General features: G+C 31.6%; 1 protein-coding gene across 1 annotated transcript in view; it reads right to left on the bottom strand.

Annotated features, from left to right (window-relative positions):
• Positions 1-2,516: 2,516 nt before the first annotated feature.
• The window catches only part of LOC123653585 (putative leucine-rich repeat-containing protein DDB_G0290503), a 47,086-nt gene continuing 30,858 nt past the window's right edge, over positions 2,517-18,744 (bottom strand). The window contains exons 3-8 of the mRNA XM_045589579.1: positions 14,743-14,807; positions 4,703-7,017; positions 4,486-4,611; positions 4,205-4,286; positions 3,906-4,091; positions 2,517-3,562 (exon numbers count right to left, since the gene is read on the bottom strand). Of these exons, the coding sequence (XP_045445535.1) occupies positions 3,402-3,562; positions 3,906-4,091; positions 4,205-4,286; positions 4,486-4,611; positions 4,703-7,017; positions 14,743-14,807 (2,935 nt within the window). The 3' untranslated portion in view covers positions 2,517-3,401. The remainder of the gene's footprint in view (positions 3,563-3,905; positions 4,092-4,204; positions 4,287-4,485; positions 4,612-4,702; positions 7,018-14,742; positions 14,808-18,744) is intronic.

The raw sequence follows: 18,744 nt of genomic DNA, 5'->3' as shown, positions 1-18,744 counted from the left end.
ATATGTTTGTTTAGAAGAGGATTTAATAAAAATAGTTTTGATATAAAAATTAATAATCAGAAGTTACAAGTTGTAGATAGTTTTAAGTATTTAGGCGTTTGGATGGATCACTCACTACGTTGGGCTAAACATATAAACGAATTGGAACGTAATTGCGTAAGATTAATTAATGTATTTAAAATTTTAGCGGGACCAGGTTGGGGGGTGCACCCAAAATATTTGAGGCGTCTATATCTTTCTATAATAAGGAGTAGAATAGACTATGGTAATTTTCTTTATGACAATAGTGCTCAGGTACATCTTATCAAATTAGATAGAATTCAAAACCAATGTATGAGAGTAATTGGTGGGTTTTTAAGAACTACTGCTATTCATGTGATGGAATGTGAGGTTAACTTACAGCCTTTACGCGTACGGAGATATTTTTTGGCGGGAAATTTTTTGTTAAAATTAAAGTCTTTTGATAGCTACGGCTTAATTCAAATCATATCATCATTAAATGATCATTGTCAGAGTCCTTATTGGTTACATAAGAAAAAACCGTTACTAGTTTCAGTTTATCAAACATTGCTTGAGTTACCAATTCAAAATAATACAGTACTGGGTATGTTCTCGTTGGATACATGGATAGGCAATATGGATTTATCTCCTGTGATTAGAACTACCGTTAATAATTTAAAACACGCGAAGAAATGTTATAGTTTAAATTCGATAAAATGTATAAGTGAACAGTAACAATTAATCTTCTATGTACTCTGGCTTCTATCAAATATATACCGATGGCTCCAAGGAAAACGATTACATAGGAGCAGCTTTTTATGATCCACAATTAGACTATTTCGCTAAATTTAAGATTAATTGTATAACTTCGGTAATGTACGCTGAATTATTTGCTATTTTGGAAGCTTTGTCTTATATTGAATCATTATATGAGAAAACTTTTGTAATCTTTAGTGACTCAAAAAGTGCTCTTCAACATTTAATTAGTTGTACGTATGGAGGGCGTGGCATTCCATTGGCTTATACTATTTTAAATTTACTATGTAAAATGAATAGCGAAAGGATAAAAGTTATTATACAATGGATACCTGCTCATGTTGGTATAGAATACAATGAGGTGGTGGATGTACTGGCGAAGGAAGCTTGTTCTGAGGGTATTGTTTGTGATTGTTTACCACTATACTCTGACATGTTACATGTTATTAAGAAGAGATGTCATTACATTTGGAAGGAGTATTTTGATGAACGTTCACGAACAAAAGGAGTATGGTATAAGACGATCCAACCTAGTATATTTACTCGCCCATGGTTTGATGATGCAAAGATGAGCAGGTCTGATCTTGTTATTGCCTTCAGACTTCGATCGGGACAAATTCCCCTTAATGCATTTGCTTTTCTTATGGGAAAGATAACTTCACCAAATTGCACGGAGTGCGAAAGAACAGAAGATGTCCATCACATTTTGACTGAATGTGTCCGGATTGAAGCCGAGAGAGAGGTTTTTTATACAAAATACAATGTAATACGTAGTAACATAGGGGTTTATAATACTATCCTAGCCTTTCCTCTTAGCGAAGAAGCAAAAAATATATATAAAATTGTACAGATATATCTTAAGCGTCGTGTGTAAGATTTAGTGTGTAAAAATGAGGGTGGCATGTTCAACCTGTGAACAAACCCTCTATAAAAAATAAAGATTAAAAAAAAAAAAAAAACCATTAACCTTATAAAACATGTGTAATTATTTAAAACTAGCTGTGCCCGCGAATTCTTCCCCGTGAAATTTAACAAAAAGTTATCGTTTAATTTGCAGAGTTACATAAATTTCTGAAATAAAAGTAGCCCAAATTACTCCTTATTACATCAGCTATCTGCCAATGAAAGTCATGTCAAAATTGGTCCAGCCGTTTAAAGATTAGCCGGAACGAACAGAAAGACAGACAGATAGACAAAAATTGTAAAAAATGTTATTTTGGTATATGTATCGTGTATACATCCATATGCATTTAGTAAAAAGCGGTTATTTTAATATTACAAACAGACACTCCAATTTTATTAATTGTGTAGATATAGTGGGAATTTCCGTTTCAAATCAGTGTGAAAAAATATGGGTAAGATATTATGTAATTGTGGTACTTTTTCTTTTCAAAATACTTTTTAATGCCTTTATAGACTCTGTGAATTCTAACTAGTACCACAATATGAAAGTGATTATTTTTTTCCCAATCCCATTATTGATCTATGTAACATAAAGCAACATAAGCAAAACAATAATAATTTATGTTACCTACAACAAAAGTTTTATGAACCCTTACCATGTACCAAAGTCATCAATTTTTATTAACAAAAGTGAGGGTTCATAAAATTATTATTTTTTATATACTTATAGCTATTGCGATAAATAGATGGAACTATTGTTTTTTTTTACTTTTAAAAGATCTATTAAATTGTATATCTAAATCTAACTAGCGTTATATTGAATGTTAAGCATAGCTACAGGTGAAAAGAAAATACCATTATTATAGAAAGATTATATTTTATAAACTTACTACAGTATACGTATATAAACAGCTTTGCTGAATACTTGAAGTATTCACATGTAGCAAGTAATACGGATATATTAATTAGTAATATTAACAAATTAAATATATATACAAAAACCTTATTACAAAATTAGTGGTAATGGCATTATTAAAAAGTATTCATGACAAGTTACCGTTATATATATAATTTAAATATGTCATTATACATTTTAGTGAGATAAGAACTTAAATTTATAAAATATATTCAATGCTTATTCATAATACGTTAAAATGAGAAAATGATAAATTTCGATATGTATTATAGTCCACTTTTAATATTTATTGGTTTAGATGCAAAAATCCAAACTGATATATTAATTATTTATAATTTTGAAAACATGACAAATTTAATTGAATCAATTGAATACTGTTAAAAAAAATTATATCATTCATTATAATGTCACTGCTTTCTAGATTTATTATATACATTTTTTAAATGGCACACAAATGATCGTTGACATCAATACGAAATACGCCTAGAGTCATAGACTATAACATAAAATCATCTTCCCACATCTGTCGTCGAGACTAGTTACTTTATATAACAATAAATAATATTTTTTTAATAAATCGGAATACAGTCTTTATGGCATTTATGCCAAGTACAATATACACCTCATTACTCAATTTAATCCTCATTAAAATACTATGTACAGTGCATCTATCAATGCTGACTAAAGATTAAATAGAAAATTCGTAAGAGCCACAGACCAATACTACTACGCCTTATTTTTTTAATTGTTTCAACAAATTTTTAACCTTTTAAGGTCAAAGATTGTATTTTACATTTAACAATTTAAATTATGTTTATAGTATGTTTTACTTGGACGGATTTCTAAGAACCAACGCCACTTGACCAGCTGGTAATGCTTTTAAAGCAGCCCAGGCTTGTGTCCGTGTAAATCCAACCATAGATTGTCCACCAGCGGAAAGAAGTTCTGCGCCAACTACAATAAGACCGCTTTGTGCAGCCGCTCCTCCTGAAATCAATATTTAATTTTATATATTAGTTTATTGTTTATATGTATATTATACCTTGTTTAAATGCTAAAATATTATTTAAAATTTATCAAGTTGTAATTAAGACTATATTATTCACTAAAAAACCGTTGTCCTAATGTACTTAACATTGTTAATCATTTTTAAAGAAATTCTGAGACATTAAATGTTTTTAGGGGTTTTTAACCCTACTTTCATATAATATGAAATATTTGACCAGCGATTATATTTGCATATTGTTACAATTTTTGTTTCTATGTCAAATCTATTACCATCTATAATTAAATGAATCATTTCTTAAAAACACATTAAAGACAAAATCACCTGCGAAAAGTTTCTTAATGGTCAGTGGTCGATCTCCTTGAGGAGAATCACGACCTCCATCTAAGCCGAAACCTAAGCCGGCACCACCTCCTGCTTTCTCTAATATAACAGTAACTATCGTACTGTCTGATTTGCCGTTAACCTTTAAACATTTAACTTCTTCGTTTTGATATCCTTTCGTCTCCGCTGTAAAATAAGTAAGATTTTTATTTTTATTCACAACACGTAAAGTAGTTCAAGTGCGTACTTTTATATCAAAAATATATTTAGAAAAATGTAAAGTAGAAAAAAATTTATACCGTGTTCAGAGCCGCATTTCATATCATCTCTGTTTTCTTTGATTTTATTTTCTATTTCAATTACAACTTCCGAACGTTGTTCCTGTAATGTAAAATATTATTGTATAGCTATAACTTTTTTGTTCTCATTGGTGCAATAGAGGTAATAAGTTAAGCAGAGAATAAGATTGCTCGTAAAATAAAATTAAAAAAACGTTTAAGTGCTAAGCAAAAAGACCAGAAATGTAAATGCATTAGATTAAAACTGTGTTAAAATAATCAAGAAATAAGTTGAAACTTACTTTCAAAATGGAAACAGATTGCGCGTGTGTTAATCCCGACATCAAGTGATCGTTGATTCTAATAACTTTGGAACCTCTTTTTATTCCTGCTTTTGCTGCAATGCCATCCTCTAAAACACGATGAACCTATAAAATACACAACAATAATAAAATTATAAATACATTTTAGAAGTGAAAATTAATTTTAAATATCTAACAACAACAGACGATATCTTACAGTAACATCTTTAGCTTCACAATCCACTCCACCAGCTAATATAAGTCCTACACCTGATCCAAAACCTTTCTTAAGTCGGAAAACTTCCGTTGAGTTCGTTACAGAATTCTCAAGTGTTTTATTATACTTAGGGGCATTCTTTAAGTCTTTATTGATGCCAACGAAAGACGATTTTATATTATTAGTAGCACAGATGAGCTCGTTTTTATTTTCATTTGTCAAACTGGCATTAACTTTTTCTTTTAAATTTTCGGAACTGCTTTCTTTATGTATTTTATTAATATTCAAATCATTATTTTTATTTAATAACAAACTCTTGCTTTTATCTTGAGTTTCTAAGCATGTTACAGGAATGTCTTCTATTGTTTCGTCTTTAATAAGAGTAGATTTCTTCTCGATTTCCTGATAAATGTCATTATTTTTATTTTTATTTGATGTACTAGAATTTCGCTTAAGTCTAGGATTTTTATAGTCTGATTTCCGCTGTCGAACATTTACTTCAGAATCTGAATCAGAATCAGTATCAACAACAATTTTATTACGTCGTCTGTTTTCACCTTTAGCTGCTATTACACTCACTGCTGGTGTGAGCGTAGAAAGGCGATCAGACGCTTTAAGCGTTGGACTGGGAGATCTGTTGTAAGACTCATGTGAGAATTTAGTTTCTACAACAGGTGGTTCTAGTTTAACATCTCTACCACTTCTGCATTTAGCCGAAGCGACGATATTTCTTCTGTTAACATTGTCAACGTTGTATACTTTTGAAACTTTTCTCTTTTCTGAGTCAGCCACAGAACTCTCTAATGAACTGCAACTAGCCTGAGATCCCGATGTAGCTGCTGAGCCTGCAGAAGAACTTAGCGAAATATTCGTATCTGAAGATACAGATCGGAAAACACTTCTTTTGATGTATTGCTCGCAATTCTTTTCAACAATAGCAGACTTATTTGGTAATTCAGACTTGATAAGAGAGTAAGTATTATAATGAGAAATTCTTGGAGATAGTCTTGAATTATCTGATTCTATATTATTATCGATGTTATGCAGTGGTGAAGATGCCGATGAACGGTAACTCGATTGAGTTGAACTCATTGCAGAGTCATTATCACTATCAACAATATCAGTTGTTGTACACACTTTAATTTCAACGTTTTTGAAATCGTGTAAATTTCCATTATAGTTCTTTTTACATAAATCACGATTATATGCTAATGAACCTTTCGATACTGAAGTTTTAGAAAAATCAAACAAACTTTTAACTGGCTTAGAAGCGATAGGATTATTTTGATTATTTAATCTATTTAATGTATCAATCTTATCTGTGAATTTGCGTTCCGGGGTTGATTCCTTTGATAAAGATGAAGGAGTATAAACCTGTAGCGACTTACGCTTAAAAGCCGGAGAATATTTAGGTATATTATTTGGTAAATAATTTGTTTTCCATTTACTTTCTGTTATGTATGAACTACTAATACTGCTTATTTTACTTTCTTTTTTAACCTCTTTGCTTAATGTATTATTAAGGAATGATTTATTAGAGAAAGGGTCGTGGACTTTTATTTCTGGCAAATCTACTATCGGAGCTTGTACTTCTGGTATAACTAGACCTCTTAGCTTTGACATTGATTTCTTTCTCTGTTCTATTAAATATTCTAGATTAGATTTATGTGTTGATACATTTCTATTGGTACTATTATCATCGCTAATACTTCTCATATGATATGTTGGTCGCGTGAATGAATTATCTGATGGCAACGTTGTAGTACTTCCATAAAAGAGTGGCTTATTTTGTGTTTCGGTTTGGTTAAACCTTGTATTTCTTATTGCAGTGTTTTTATTCTCTAAGGCACCTGGAACTTCAGGTCTATCAGTATTTCGTTTATAAGAACGTGGGGTTTCGTCCAAGTTGTCTTGGGATTTGGTTAACCGTCTATCTAAAGACGATATTTCAGAATAGTTACTCATGTAAGGCGTTGAATTCTTCCGTAAGGTTGAATGAGATCTAATAGGTAGGGTTCCACATTTATCCAATCGATCTGAAGATGTCGAAAGATCGACAGAAAACATAGCAATTTTATCCTTAACACTTGCTTCACTTCTTGCATCTTGGGTCCTCGATGAGTAGGAATAACGAGAACGATTGGTAGGCCAACCTGAGGACATACGTGGTGGTAATCTTGTAGGTAAATCAGGAGTTTTTTCAACTGTATCTGATGGAGTTTCGACACCGTCAGGTGGTTGTCGCGGGCAGGATGGTATTGGAGTCTCATCGTTTGAAAGACTTTTGTCTTCAGTGTCACTTTTGTTAACACGATCTGTAACAAAATACATAAAAAAATTAAAAAAAAAGAAAGTTGATTTTATCATCTGCAGTTAATTATATTTTGTATTATTATGTTATTTTATGTATAAATTTCCGTATATACGTATGTATGTCAATGAACAACTGGATCGACTATAATTAAAATATTTGTATGTGTTTGAGTGGATCGCTAGAAGGTTTAGATCCACAATTGGATCGATCCGGTGAGTGCTGCTGTTATATTTTTCACATAAACTGGAAATCCTATAGTTCTAAATATATATATCTTAAATCCATGATTAGTTTATTATGCTGTTGTAATTCAAATTATTTATAGTTCATTAAGATAAAGTATTGTTAACTTTGTTATATTTATTATTTTAGTTGTATCAATAGACAGATTGATAAGTATGTACATAATGGATTCATCGATTGTTCTCTGGAATGGTTATTCTGTTTTAATATACATAAAGCGTTTTATAACAACTGGAAAAAAGATCAATTATAATAATACGTGTCATCATTACAGCCTATACAGTCCACTGCTGGACATAGGCCTCCACAAGTTTACGTCAAAAATAACGTTTTGCCCATAGTCACCACGCTGGGCAGGCGGGTTGGTGACCGCAGTACTGGCTTTGTGCGCACCAAAGATGCTGCTGCTCGTCTTCGGCAATAATACGTGTATCAAACCATTATTATTGTACTAACTCTACAGTACGATTTTACTCCGTATTTCCCGTTATCGTGAAAATTATGAGGATGAAATTGTGTGTAAATGTGGGCTAACTATGTAACTTTGTGCTTAAATTTCAAGCACAGACGTTAAATCCTTAGATGTCTATGAATTATTTTAACCTAAGATAACAATCGAAATAAGTGACTAATATTCTAACACAGACGATACATTTGAAATAGTGTGGTATTTGCAATTTATAGACTCTAATGGATAACAAGCAAATCTAAATTCAATTAGTATTAAGATTTTTGTATGGTTCTATATCCAACAGTTTCCAACAGGAATCCTTTACTGATACTTTATGGCTTTACGACCGTTGGCATTACGTTTTCAGACCTTCATCATTTTATAAAAGCTGAAAGTTTCCCAGCGCATGCTCCCAACATAGGTTGAAGCAATGGCCAAGTACGAAGTTAAAGTCATACTTGCTTCGTCAGATACCGGGTAGCAAAAGTGTACTAACTGGCTACTAACTTACGTCATTTTCTAATGCGTAACTTTTAATATTTTGTTCGAAGTAATATTAGGTATCACGTTAACCAGTGCCCACACTTTTGTAACTTAACTAACATCATAGTATAAAACTGAACTTCATATGTGTCACTTAGATAGCTATTAGAGGATATTTCGTCAGTAGCCTGTTAATTATGATAGCTCCAATCCCCATCTAGACAAACATTTAGGTAGGCCGAGTACGATATAATTTTATATGCCTTTGATAACTGTTATCTGCCAAAGTCACCAAGAGTTAATCTTCATATTTGGCCATTGCTTCTAACGGTTCGGAGAAATTTTCAGCTTTTATGAAATAACGGCCTGACCCTCCTATGCTTCTTTTCTTGATCTATACTGATTACACTGTCACAAGACCTGTATCTGTTACTTTTTAGGCGTTTTAAATCCAAACTAAAATTATGTGGTTACTATGTTATATAATTTTTTCTTCCTCCGTCTGTAGATACATGTATACTTTTTAAGGATAAGGCGTTTTCCAACAAAACTTATAGTCAATCTTAGCGTACTTAATGATTGATTATAAGTGAAGAACAAAATAAAACAAACTATTTTTAACAAAATCAATAAAAAGAATACTTCCATGTTGAATTGCACACAAATGTATATAAAGTGTCTAGTAAAATTAGCAATGCTTTGTTCCTAAATTCTAAATACCTTCTTCTTCTATTGGATGCAATAAACGAGAATGCCAGATTTTAACAACGCTATAAAATTTTGTATTCGTTACAAGTACTCTTTGTCTATACATCACAATGTTAACTTTTTAGCACGCGTATAGAGAAGTATGCGATAATATGATCGTGGTTAAACTGTGTTAAATTTTATTAATTTCCATGTATACATAGGTGCACACTATGTATTTACGATCAACGTCATCTAAATATGTATATGGCACGCTTCAACATATTTACACAAGTGCAAAAATCTTTGAAAACTCGCTCTTTGTAATCCTAATAATGCTTTTGTGTCCGTCTCATAGGTGTACTTATTATTTAGGACAGTAATAAAGTTATTTATTTAGTTGTTACCTAACTGAAGTTGGATATTAATTTAAATTTTTTTTTAACCTTGTGGCTATTATTATTTTAAAAAGAGAATCCACAGCTTTTGTACATAAATTTGGTCTAATAGACATTAAAATTCACCTTTATCTAGTTTAAATGCATATAGCATTAAAATTTAGAATTAAAATAGAATTCCTGCCGTGCCCTTCCTCAGTTGAACGTAAAATGTTTCACCGGTTATTTGAGGTGAAACAGGCTGTGAGGTCCTCTTTTTGACGTCCTGCAGACAATGCCTATCATTGAAATATCTTGGAGATAAAATTCATCTGGAGCCAAAAGCCTCAAGAGTAAAAATTAAAGGTTAAAAATTACTTCATTACTAAAATTTTCTAGTTATGAAGAGCAACTCAGAGTTGCCAACACACCTTAATCTTTACGTTCAAACTATAAATACTATAAAGCTCTTTTAGATGTGTTCCTTGAAACTCTTATTTAAGTTCGTAAGGACCACACACATGTTAGAATTTTTTTTTTATAAATAAATTTGATTAAACCTGGAAATTGATTATTTTGCACACATTTCAGTGCTCTAATTTTATTTTCAAAAACCATGTTGAGAATTGTGTTTATATTATTGTCAGAATTTTTCTAACGTAACCTACTGAAAAAAATAATCTTTTTTCAAAATGAAATAGGTAAGACTTATAATAATAATTTGGTGATGAAAAAACATTACTAAATAGAATATATTTTGTTTTAATTGGAATATTATTATAATTAATTTACGAAAGTATAGTAATAAATGCGTAAATAAACAAAATTATATTAAATAAATCGTAATTAGTAATACTTTCTAAATATTTAATAACTAAACAGAACATCATACGTAACTGGAATAAAAATATAATTTATTTTATACGGACCGATGAGCGAGATAGAGCGTCTGGGCAGCTTCCGTGTGTCCAGCATCGTAAAATATTTTTGATCAGTTCCCATGTTCAACGTCATGTACACAAATCCATAACACTACACATCCATTTATGAAACCTGTTTCGGTTATCGCTCATTCATAATACATTTACTTTCATCGTTTACGAAATATAATTAAAAACATTTTCACTGAATTTATTAAAAAAAAATACAGTCCAATAACACTTAGCAGACGAATCGATGTAACGAATTGATAGAAGAGAAGATCCAGCTAAGAATGCGGAACATTAGCATTAAAGACCGAAATAACAGTTATTTAAGTTAGGGCGGTGCGTGTGCGGCGGCGCAGCGTGCGAACTATCGGAAAGGAACGACGAGCGCGGAACCGCCGCGGCGGGGCGCGATGCACTGAATCGCTTCGGACTTGCAGAATTTTGCAGCGTCGCCGCCCTTGACGGGGGCGTTGCTCCGAGGCAGGGACGGACAACGAGCTGCGCACGCGACTTCCCCGCATCCCTCAACCCGTCAAACGCCTTGCAGACCCCTTTGTAGGTCTGGATTTTATTTATACTTATTCTTTTCACCACAGTATAACCAACTAAAAACGATACGATTCAGCCTGTAACATCCCACTGTTGGGCATAGGCCTCTTTCTCCATGTAGAAGAAGGATTGGAGCTTAATCCACCACGCTGCTCCACTATAGATTGACGGATAAACAAAATACGATAGGCATAATTAAATTACAAAAAAAAAAAAACTAATCTAAAAAGTAATCTAAAGACACTTTCGTTTAACTTAATGAATCACACGATGATTTGACAATCAACTAAAATCTATACATAATATTATGAATTTATAATAAACTATCGCTAACCGCTATAAGTTAACATGCTCTTTACTACAGGAATTTATTTTTGTTGTCATGTTTCATTATTAAATCTGGTTAAAAAATATAATAGGCTATTTTTAGACGCATAAAGGCGTTAGAGGGCGCCGACCGTACGTATGGGCTGCACGAATCTGTTACCAAAACAGCGTTATGGTATAACAAAAATTCTATACGCAACAACATTATGGTGCTGTTTTATATACCGCTTTAGGCATTTACGTACTGTAGCACTGAGAAAACGACGTATTTGCTACATATGTGAGCTTAATAACGTCCGCGAGATTACACAGGTTGCAGCCGTAGGCACAGAAGCAATAGAGCCTGGGAATGTTCTTGTGACGTCGCCGCGGCCACCGAAGCTGGAATGCTGCCGGTGCCCTCCGCCGTCGCCCCTCACAATCCGGACGCGGCCTTTAAACCGCTCCGACGTGTTTGTGAAGTTGTTTGCACATTTTTTTTTACATTCCCCACTTTTATAAACTCTCTAGTATCAGGAGTCCCGGATAAATTGTAAATTAAATCACTTTGTAATATCTTGGACTTAAGTGTTCCATTAATATACTCTACATTATCAGCATATATGAAGCCGTTAAAAAAACTTAAAGATAAAATTCAAATTAAGAAGCATTATAACTTTAAATTACTATTATAAGATAATCATTTTATCTCTATATCAACTCTCTAATAGTAATACACGAACCAATGAACACTATTCTAAATGTTATATTAAGAAAGTATTAAATTTAACGATTATTCAAATAATTCCAAGCCCGAATCGAACTATGAAATGGATAAGTAAAAGAAAGTGTAATCGATTTCACTTTCAAAACTAATTTAACTTTCTCCAGTGACATGTCTTATGTAATCTCTTAGAGATAAAACGATAAAAACAGAAATATTTATATATTTCTATGTCTCGTTTCAACCTAAAGGTCATCGGGCAAAATCTACGCAGTTTTATGTTCTCAATAAAAGGAAAAGTAAAGTACAAGACTAGTCAATAAATGGTTTACATAAACTATAAGTTATACTTTAAATGAATATAAAGATAAAATATAAAGAAAGTAAAATACTGTGCAAAATATGCATATATAAAACATGGACTTTGCGTTTAAATATAGATATAAAATAACTTTTATATCTATATTTATAGCATATAAGTAGCATTTCGAAACAAACGATCTCTGATGGTACGAATATGTGAACTTGCTCCGGAATCTGCCAAAATACATTTTATTAAACGTTACAACAGCCTCTGTTTTGGCGGATCTTTAAATGCCGACTTTGTATCTTCTACTTACTAAGACATTGTTGAAATCGCGCATACAAGAAGCTTTTTGTTATTTCTTACAAGACATTCCAAGAATTTAATTTTGAAAGGAAGCCGTATGGCTAAATGTCGAATGTTTGGAATTTTTCATGTTTGCTTTCTTGCATCCGATTGCAATTACAAGTGCTATAATTTCATGTATTTATTTATACATAATATACCTTATTTAATAGTTATTAAAAATTAAGATTAAAAACACTAAGAACGAATATATGTATGTTAGACGTCTTGTGAATGTAAAGAGTCGTCAATCACTTTCAATCATAAAATGGCCGCATGAAATTGTAGTCGCAGCATGCAAAGTGCTGCCTGAACAATAAAAGCTGATGGGCAGGTCGCGGTCGTTACCTTAATGGTCGTGCAGCGGGATTCCAACCCACCTTACTTTCCTCGAGGGAATTCATTTGTGTGCACATTTTATAATTGGAATTTTCGTTTAAGACAACAAAGCTTTTATTCTCGCCACGAGAACGATGTAATTAAAGATCATTTTATTCATTCATGTAACAATTTAATGTGAGACTGGTTTTATCGTTTGCTTTTATTTAATATCTTACGCAATATATGATGTTCAAAGAAATAAAGTGTTGTACGTAATTTTTGCTATGCAAATGTGACTTGTAAGTGTCACAATTTACTGAATCTAAACAAAATATATCGATTAAATTAATCAAATATATTATTTGCCTAAATTAGTAATTTAAGTAGACCTTGTCAGCATTTAAAAGCAAACACTCAAAATATAAAGAATTTGGTAAACTGCTATTTTTGCCTTATATTTTTATTTAATTTAACTTTTCTATCGCTATACTAATTAGAAGATTATTTTTTTGCATCATGCGATTTGGATTAAAAGTTTATTTGAACAAATTGTATCTTCAAAACGATAGAAAACAAAGATAAAAGTAAAATTGTACAAAACTGCAGGCTCTGTATCTGTATGTTTTGTAACGACTTCAATCAAAGTATCTTAACCGGTAACGCAGTGATCACGAAAAACCGTTTTTCAGTGTGTTTAACCAAGATGGCGGCGCGTCACCCAAAGCTCGCCACTAAACCTTAGAATTTTATAAGACTACTAGCTGACCCCGCAAGCGTTGTTTTTTTGGTATCGCAGGGGAACCCATTTACGGGTGATATCCAGGACGCGCGGGTAGGCGAAAAGGCCAGACTTCTCCTCCATGGGGACTGTCCGGCTCACCTCTGAACAATCCCGACGACACCATGTCTAGCAGGACCGGATTCCCATCCCGGACCCAAACGTTGTTTTGCCATATATGCTATTAACTCATCTTAATCCCCCCCTTATAACTTAGGGGTATGAAAAATAGATGTTGGCCGATTGTCAGACCTACCCGATATACAAAATCTGAGCTTGTGCTGGTAGTACATTCCAATATTTACTAGGTGAGTTTATTGTTTTATAACGAAAATTACTCATCTTGAGAAGATTTTAATAATTCTAGACATGTCAGTGTATAACACTTAAATGCGTGTAGTCGGCCTGACTTTGTCAGACATCTTTTAAGCGTTTGAATTTATAAGTCTTAGAGAAAAATGAGTTCAGAAAAAAAGGAGGACGCCAAAGTACAGAGGCTGTTTACCCTGCAGTGCCAAAATCAAAATGAAGAAATCCTGTTTAAACCAATTTTTTATGAAAAAAATACTAAATTTTGTTTATTGGTGGCGAGCAAGTACGTATGCCTTCTGTGTGAACAACAGTATTTAATAGCGGTATGTACCTCATAAATAAATGATATTATATTTTGTACATTTTGGATTATATGAAAAACTAATTTCAAAGAATCAAAAATGACCGTTGCATAAAAACCTACCTATATTACGCCATGTGTAAGGAATAAACAGGTGCGACAAGCGGGCGTTCGTGCAAGCTGCACTTTCACGACTTTGCACACGTAAGGTTTCCTACATAATACTAATATTTTACCGATACAGGAATTTGGTCAAAATAAATTTCTCTCGGACTACTTTTCCGCAAAATTTGCATAGCCAAACATCATTATGTAATGACTATTTATTATTGCTAATATTATTTTAAAATACAGTCAACAATCATCAAAACTTGTGTATATTTATTACATTTGTCTTAGTTTTATATTTACCGTTGTTTATTTTTATCATATGCTCACGCAAATATAATCAATTAATGTCATTGCTAATCACAATTTTAAGTACGCGTTCTAATTATAGCTAGTAATACTTTAAAAGGTTTCTATCTATGTCCGTTAATGATTATTATTATAAGTGCATGTTTTTAGAAAGGTTTTTATTTTATTTTTAAAAGAGTTTCTATGCAACCGTACTCACCATCCCAGAAGTTTCTTTCGAACGAATTTTTTCGTTTGTTCGGTTCATCTTCAAGAGGCGTTTTCCTGTAAAATTAAAAATACATTGTTTTAGAATTCAAAGATATAAGATACGATTGTTGGGATTTTAAACAAATTGTACACTTATATAATTTTACAGAATCCTATTGTTTTTATTAAGATGTAAGATTTATATAAATAATTAAATTAGAGCCGTGCTAAATATATACCTACGCAATGAATTGAAGATGGTATCAGACGATTGCAATTTAAAGTCGAATGAGCAGCACCGAATTCTTAAATGCGAAATTTTTTCAGAGAATGACATCTTATTCTCGGTGAAAGGGAATATCATAAAGAACAGCATATTTGGAAAGAAATTTTGAGACGTGTTTATTTACCTACAGCATGCGCATTGCGCTCAAGCTCAAATTAAATACTATACAGTACAGTACTGTACTAACTTCAGCTCTATAATAAGTAGCTTGTACAAAATTTATAATAATATACAGTCAGCAATAATGTTGAAGTTATGAAAATCCACAAAAATGTGATTTTTAAATGTGTAATATTCAGACATCGAATACTGCGATGTTTAATTGGCGCAATTGTGTGGTAAACTTTTTTTATTATATACTTATTAAGTCTATTTATTAATTAACTAGTTGCCCAGATAGACTTCGCTTTGTTAAAAGTTAATAGTAAAAATTAAATTAATTTTTATACATACACAAATAAATGGGCCGAAATGGCAGAGCTATTCTCGAGTTATGCACTTAGCATCATTAATTTTTATTTATATAGATAACTACTATGAATGCTTCTTTATTGTATACAATATAATGCGTAAAAAAACTAAAATAACACAACGTTGTTTTAATTATCGAAAAATTTCGAACTAAATCAGTTATTTAAAATCAAGCGATCATAATCGTGTCAAAATAAAAGCAGCAATTATAATATTAAAAGTGACCTTGCCGATTTTTAAACATTATAAAATAATAGCACGACTTCTTCAAAGGTTAACTAGTGACAAATAAGGAGATGACATAGTCGATTTTTTAAAACTGTTAACACAGTCTTGAGGGATATAAAATATTTAAATAATTTAAACACGTGCCACCTTCGCCTAAAAACATTTCAAAACTTGTGATTCGTTTGCATATTTTAAAAATCCTTGACATCAGATGTCTGACATACATGATATCATATTATACATGATTCATAATGTAGTGCAATTGCGAATCTGTAAGATTGTATGTAATAATGATAATAATAACAATAGCATTTAAAAAACTTTTAAGTGCAAAGTTATTCGATATAAATTATCGTGAGAGTAGAAATTATTTAATGTAGTGCTAACACAATAAAAGGTAAGGTACGTATTCTTTAGAAAAGGGGTTTTTTTATAGGTCGGAATACAAGCGTACGACTCATCTCATGGTACGCGATTACCATAGCTTATAACGTCTGCAACACCAGAAGCATCACAAGCGTACATTTTTAATTTTCATTAAATGGCCAAATAAATTATAATGTTATACTTATGTAAATATACCTACTACGCAATTTTAATAAAAACAATATACACTTCTAATTTTTAATCTTCAAATATATTATTTGAAAGTTATAAATAGTTATTAGAGTAAGTAATAAATGTATTATTGATAACATATGTATAATAAGTAATGCAAATAATATATAATCATTACGTGGTTAATAAATAACGTGCCTTTGTAAAATTGCTGATTGCTTCGAAATATAAAGCACCCAAAATACCTTTTGACCACCTTATTCATGTTTACTAATTCAATATTTCATACACTAAAACAAAATAACTTATTAGTAAACTATTTGAAATCATTACGAAATAAAATCTGCAAAGCAATAACAATACCCTCATTAAAATATTTGCTATATCAGAAATTAAATGCTAATAGTGTGAAATAAGACACCCGAGAATGTATGTTTTTGTTTAAATATAAAGAATTCATTTCGTCATTTAAATATGCCCAATAACGTTGAAAACCTGTCAAATGTTTGTATCAAAATGTCAGGGTTCGCGCAAAGCTGACAACGACTGCAACCAGAATACCAACGGAATGTTCCGAAGCTTAAATACCTATGTAGATATTTTGAATGTTTATCAAATATGCGCGATGAAGTTTGAATACTTTACTAGTATTACACTAAATACAGCGTGAATAAAACTATAAGTTATTAGTGCTAATCAATTCAGAAACAAAACAGAAGAATCAGAAGAAAAACATGACCAAAATATACTCTATTCAATTAGTCGTACATGGTAACTAATTTGGTTTGTGACGTTTACATATGCAATTATGTACCAATGTGTAAAAATTTATTATTTTTGTAATATAATATAATATATATATATATATATATATATATATATAATAAATAATATGTGTATTTATATTTTTGTAAAAAGTTTTCAAATAATTGTGTTTGCTCGCAAACGAAAAAAAAACCGACTTCAATTACACCGACGAGTAATACAACGTAGATCGACGAAAAAATAGTCAAGTAACTACGCGTTATCAAAGATTACTCCAAAAGTAGTTATCAGATCTCGATAAAATTTAAATGTAACCACATGATAAACATCCGCTTTTGATAAAATTAAAAATTATCAAAATCGGTACACCCAGTTAAAAGTTATTGCGGATTTTCGAGAGTTTCCCTCGATTTCTCTGGGATCCCATCATCAGATCCTGGTTTCCTTATCATGGTACCAAACTAGGGATATCCCCTTTCCAACAAAAAAAGAATTATCAAAATCGGTATATCCAGTAGAAAGTTATGCGGTATAATACAACGTAGGTCGACGAAAAAAGCGTCAAGTAAAAACGCATTATTAGATATAACTCGAAAAGTAGTTGTTAGATCTCAAATAAATTTAAATGGGACCAATTGGCACACACCACCTTTCGATTAAAACAAAATTTGTCGAAATCGGTCTACCCGGTCAAAAGTTCTGATGTAACATACATAAAAAAAAAAAAAAAAAAAAAAAAAATACAGTCGAATTGAGAACCTCCTCCTTTTTTGGAAGTCGGTTAAAAAAAAGTTAATTGTTTACAATACTTTATAAACGACGCGTACCTGCTACCGCTTCGGAATGTAGATTTTCCTGCGAAATGACTGAAAAAAACTCAATATCTACTGTTTTGAAATATTTTTTTACACATTGGTACATGATTGCATAATATGTAAACGTCACAAACCAAATTAGGTACCATGTATAAATTCTGCACATTCAATTTTAGCTTCTTTGTCATATAAATCGCAGACACAGAGGGATATTATTACAAGCCTATCTTATAGGAAATATATTGCCCCAGAAGGGAAATATTGACTTCGCAACATAAACATTATTTTTTCATTTATTTTTAATTTTTTTTTTTTTTTTTTGTAGTAGATTTACTGTTTTTCAGGAATTTGTACAATCTTTTATTGATTCGGTAATCTACACAAAGTTACACAACATGCCAACAATAAACAAAATAAAATTACTCTGGAATTTAAAGTGACGCGCGAAAGTTAGCATTTTAGAGCGTGGTGTAACCTAGGTTAACCACGTCGTGACCCCTTCCTCCCTCCCACCTCATGCGCCTGCTCAGTTCGTAAAGTCGCCCGTCGCTCACCGGAAAACCTTCACGATTATATTCAGTTACATCGATAGCCGATATTTATACCAAAATTATTTCATACAACAAACAATCCATTGTTCATTTGACCTTTTAAAATCCTTTAATATTTTTTAAGAACAGAAAGTTGTTGGAGTTGAATGTCTTTGTACCCTAAGATAAATTAAATTCAAATTAGTAAACTTATTCATTGTTTATAGTAGACGTACCCTTAAAAATACTTTTCATATCAAATTTTAATTTTAATCAAATAAGTAATGGGAAATAAAACGAGAAAAGCTATTACGCGACTGTGTTGTTGCAATGTATCGTAACAGTCAATGCAACGCGGA

Source organism: Melitaea cinxia, chromosome 1, assembly GCF_905220565.1.
Source record: "Melitaea cinxia chromosome 1, ilMelCinx1.1, whole genome shotgun sequence".
NCBI lineage: Eukaryota > Metazoa > Arthropoda > Insecta > Lepidoptera > Nymphalidae > Melitaea > Melitaea cinxia.
The sequence above is the reverse complement of the archived record's forward strand: the minus strand, read 5'-3'. Positions and strand labels throughout refer to the sequence as shown.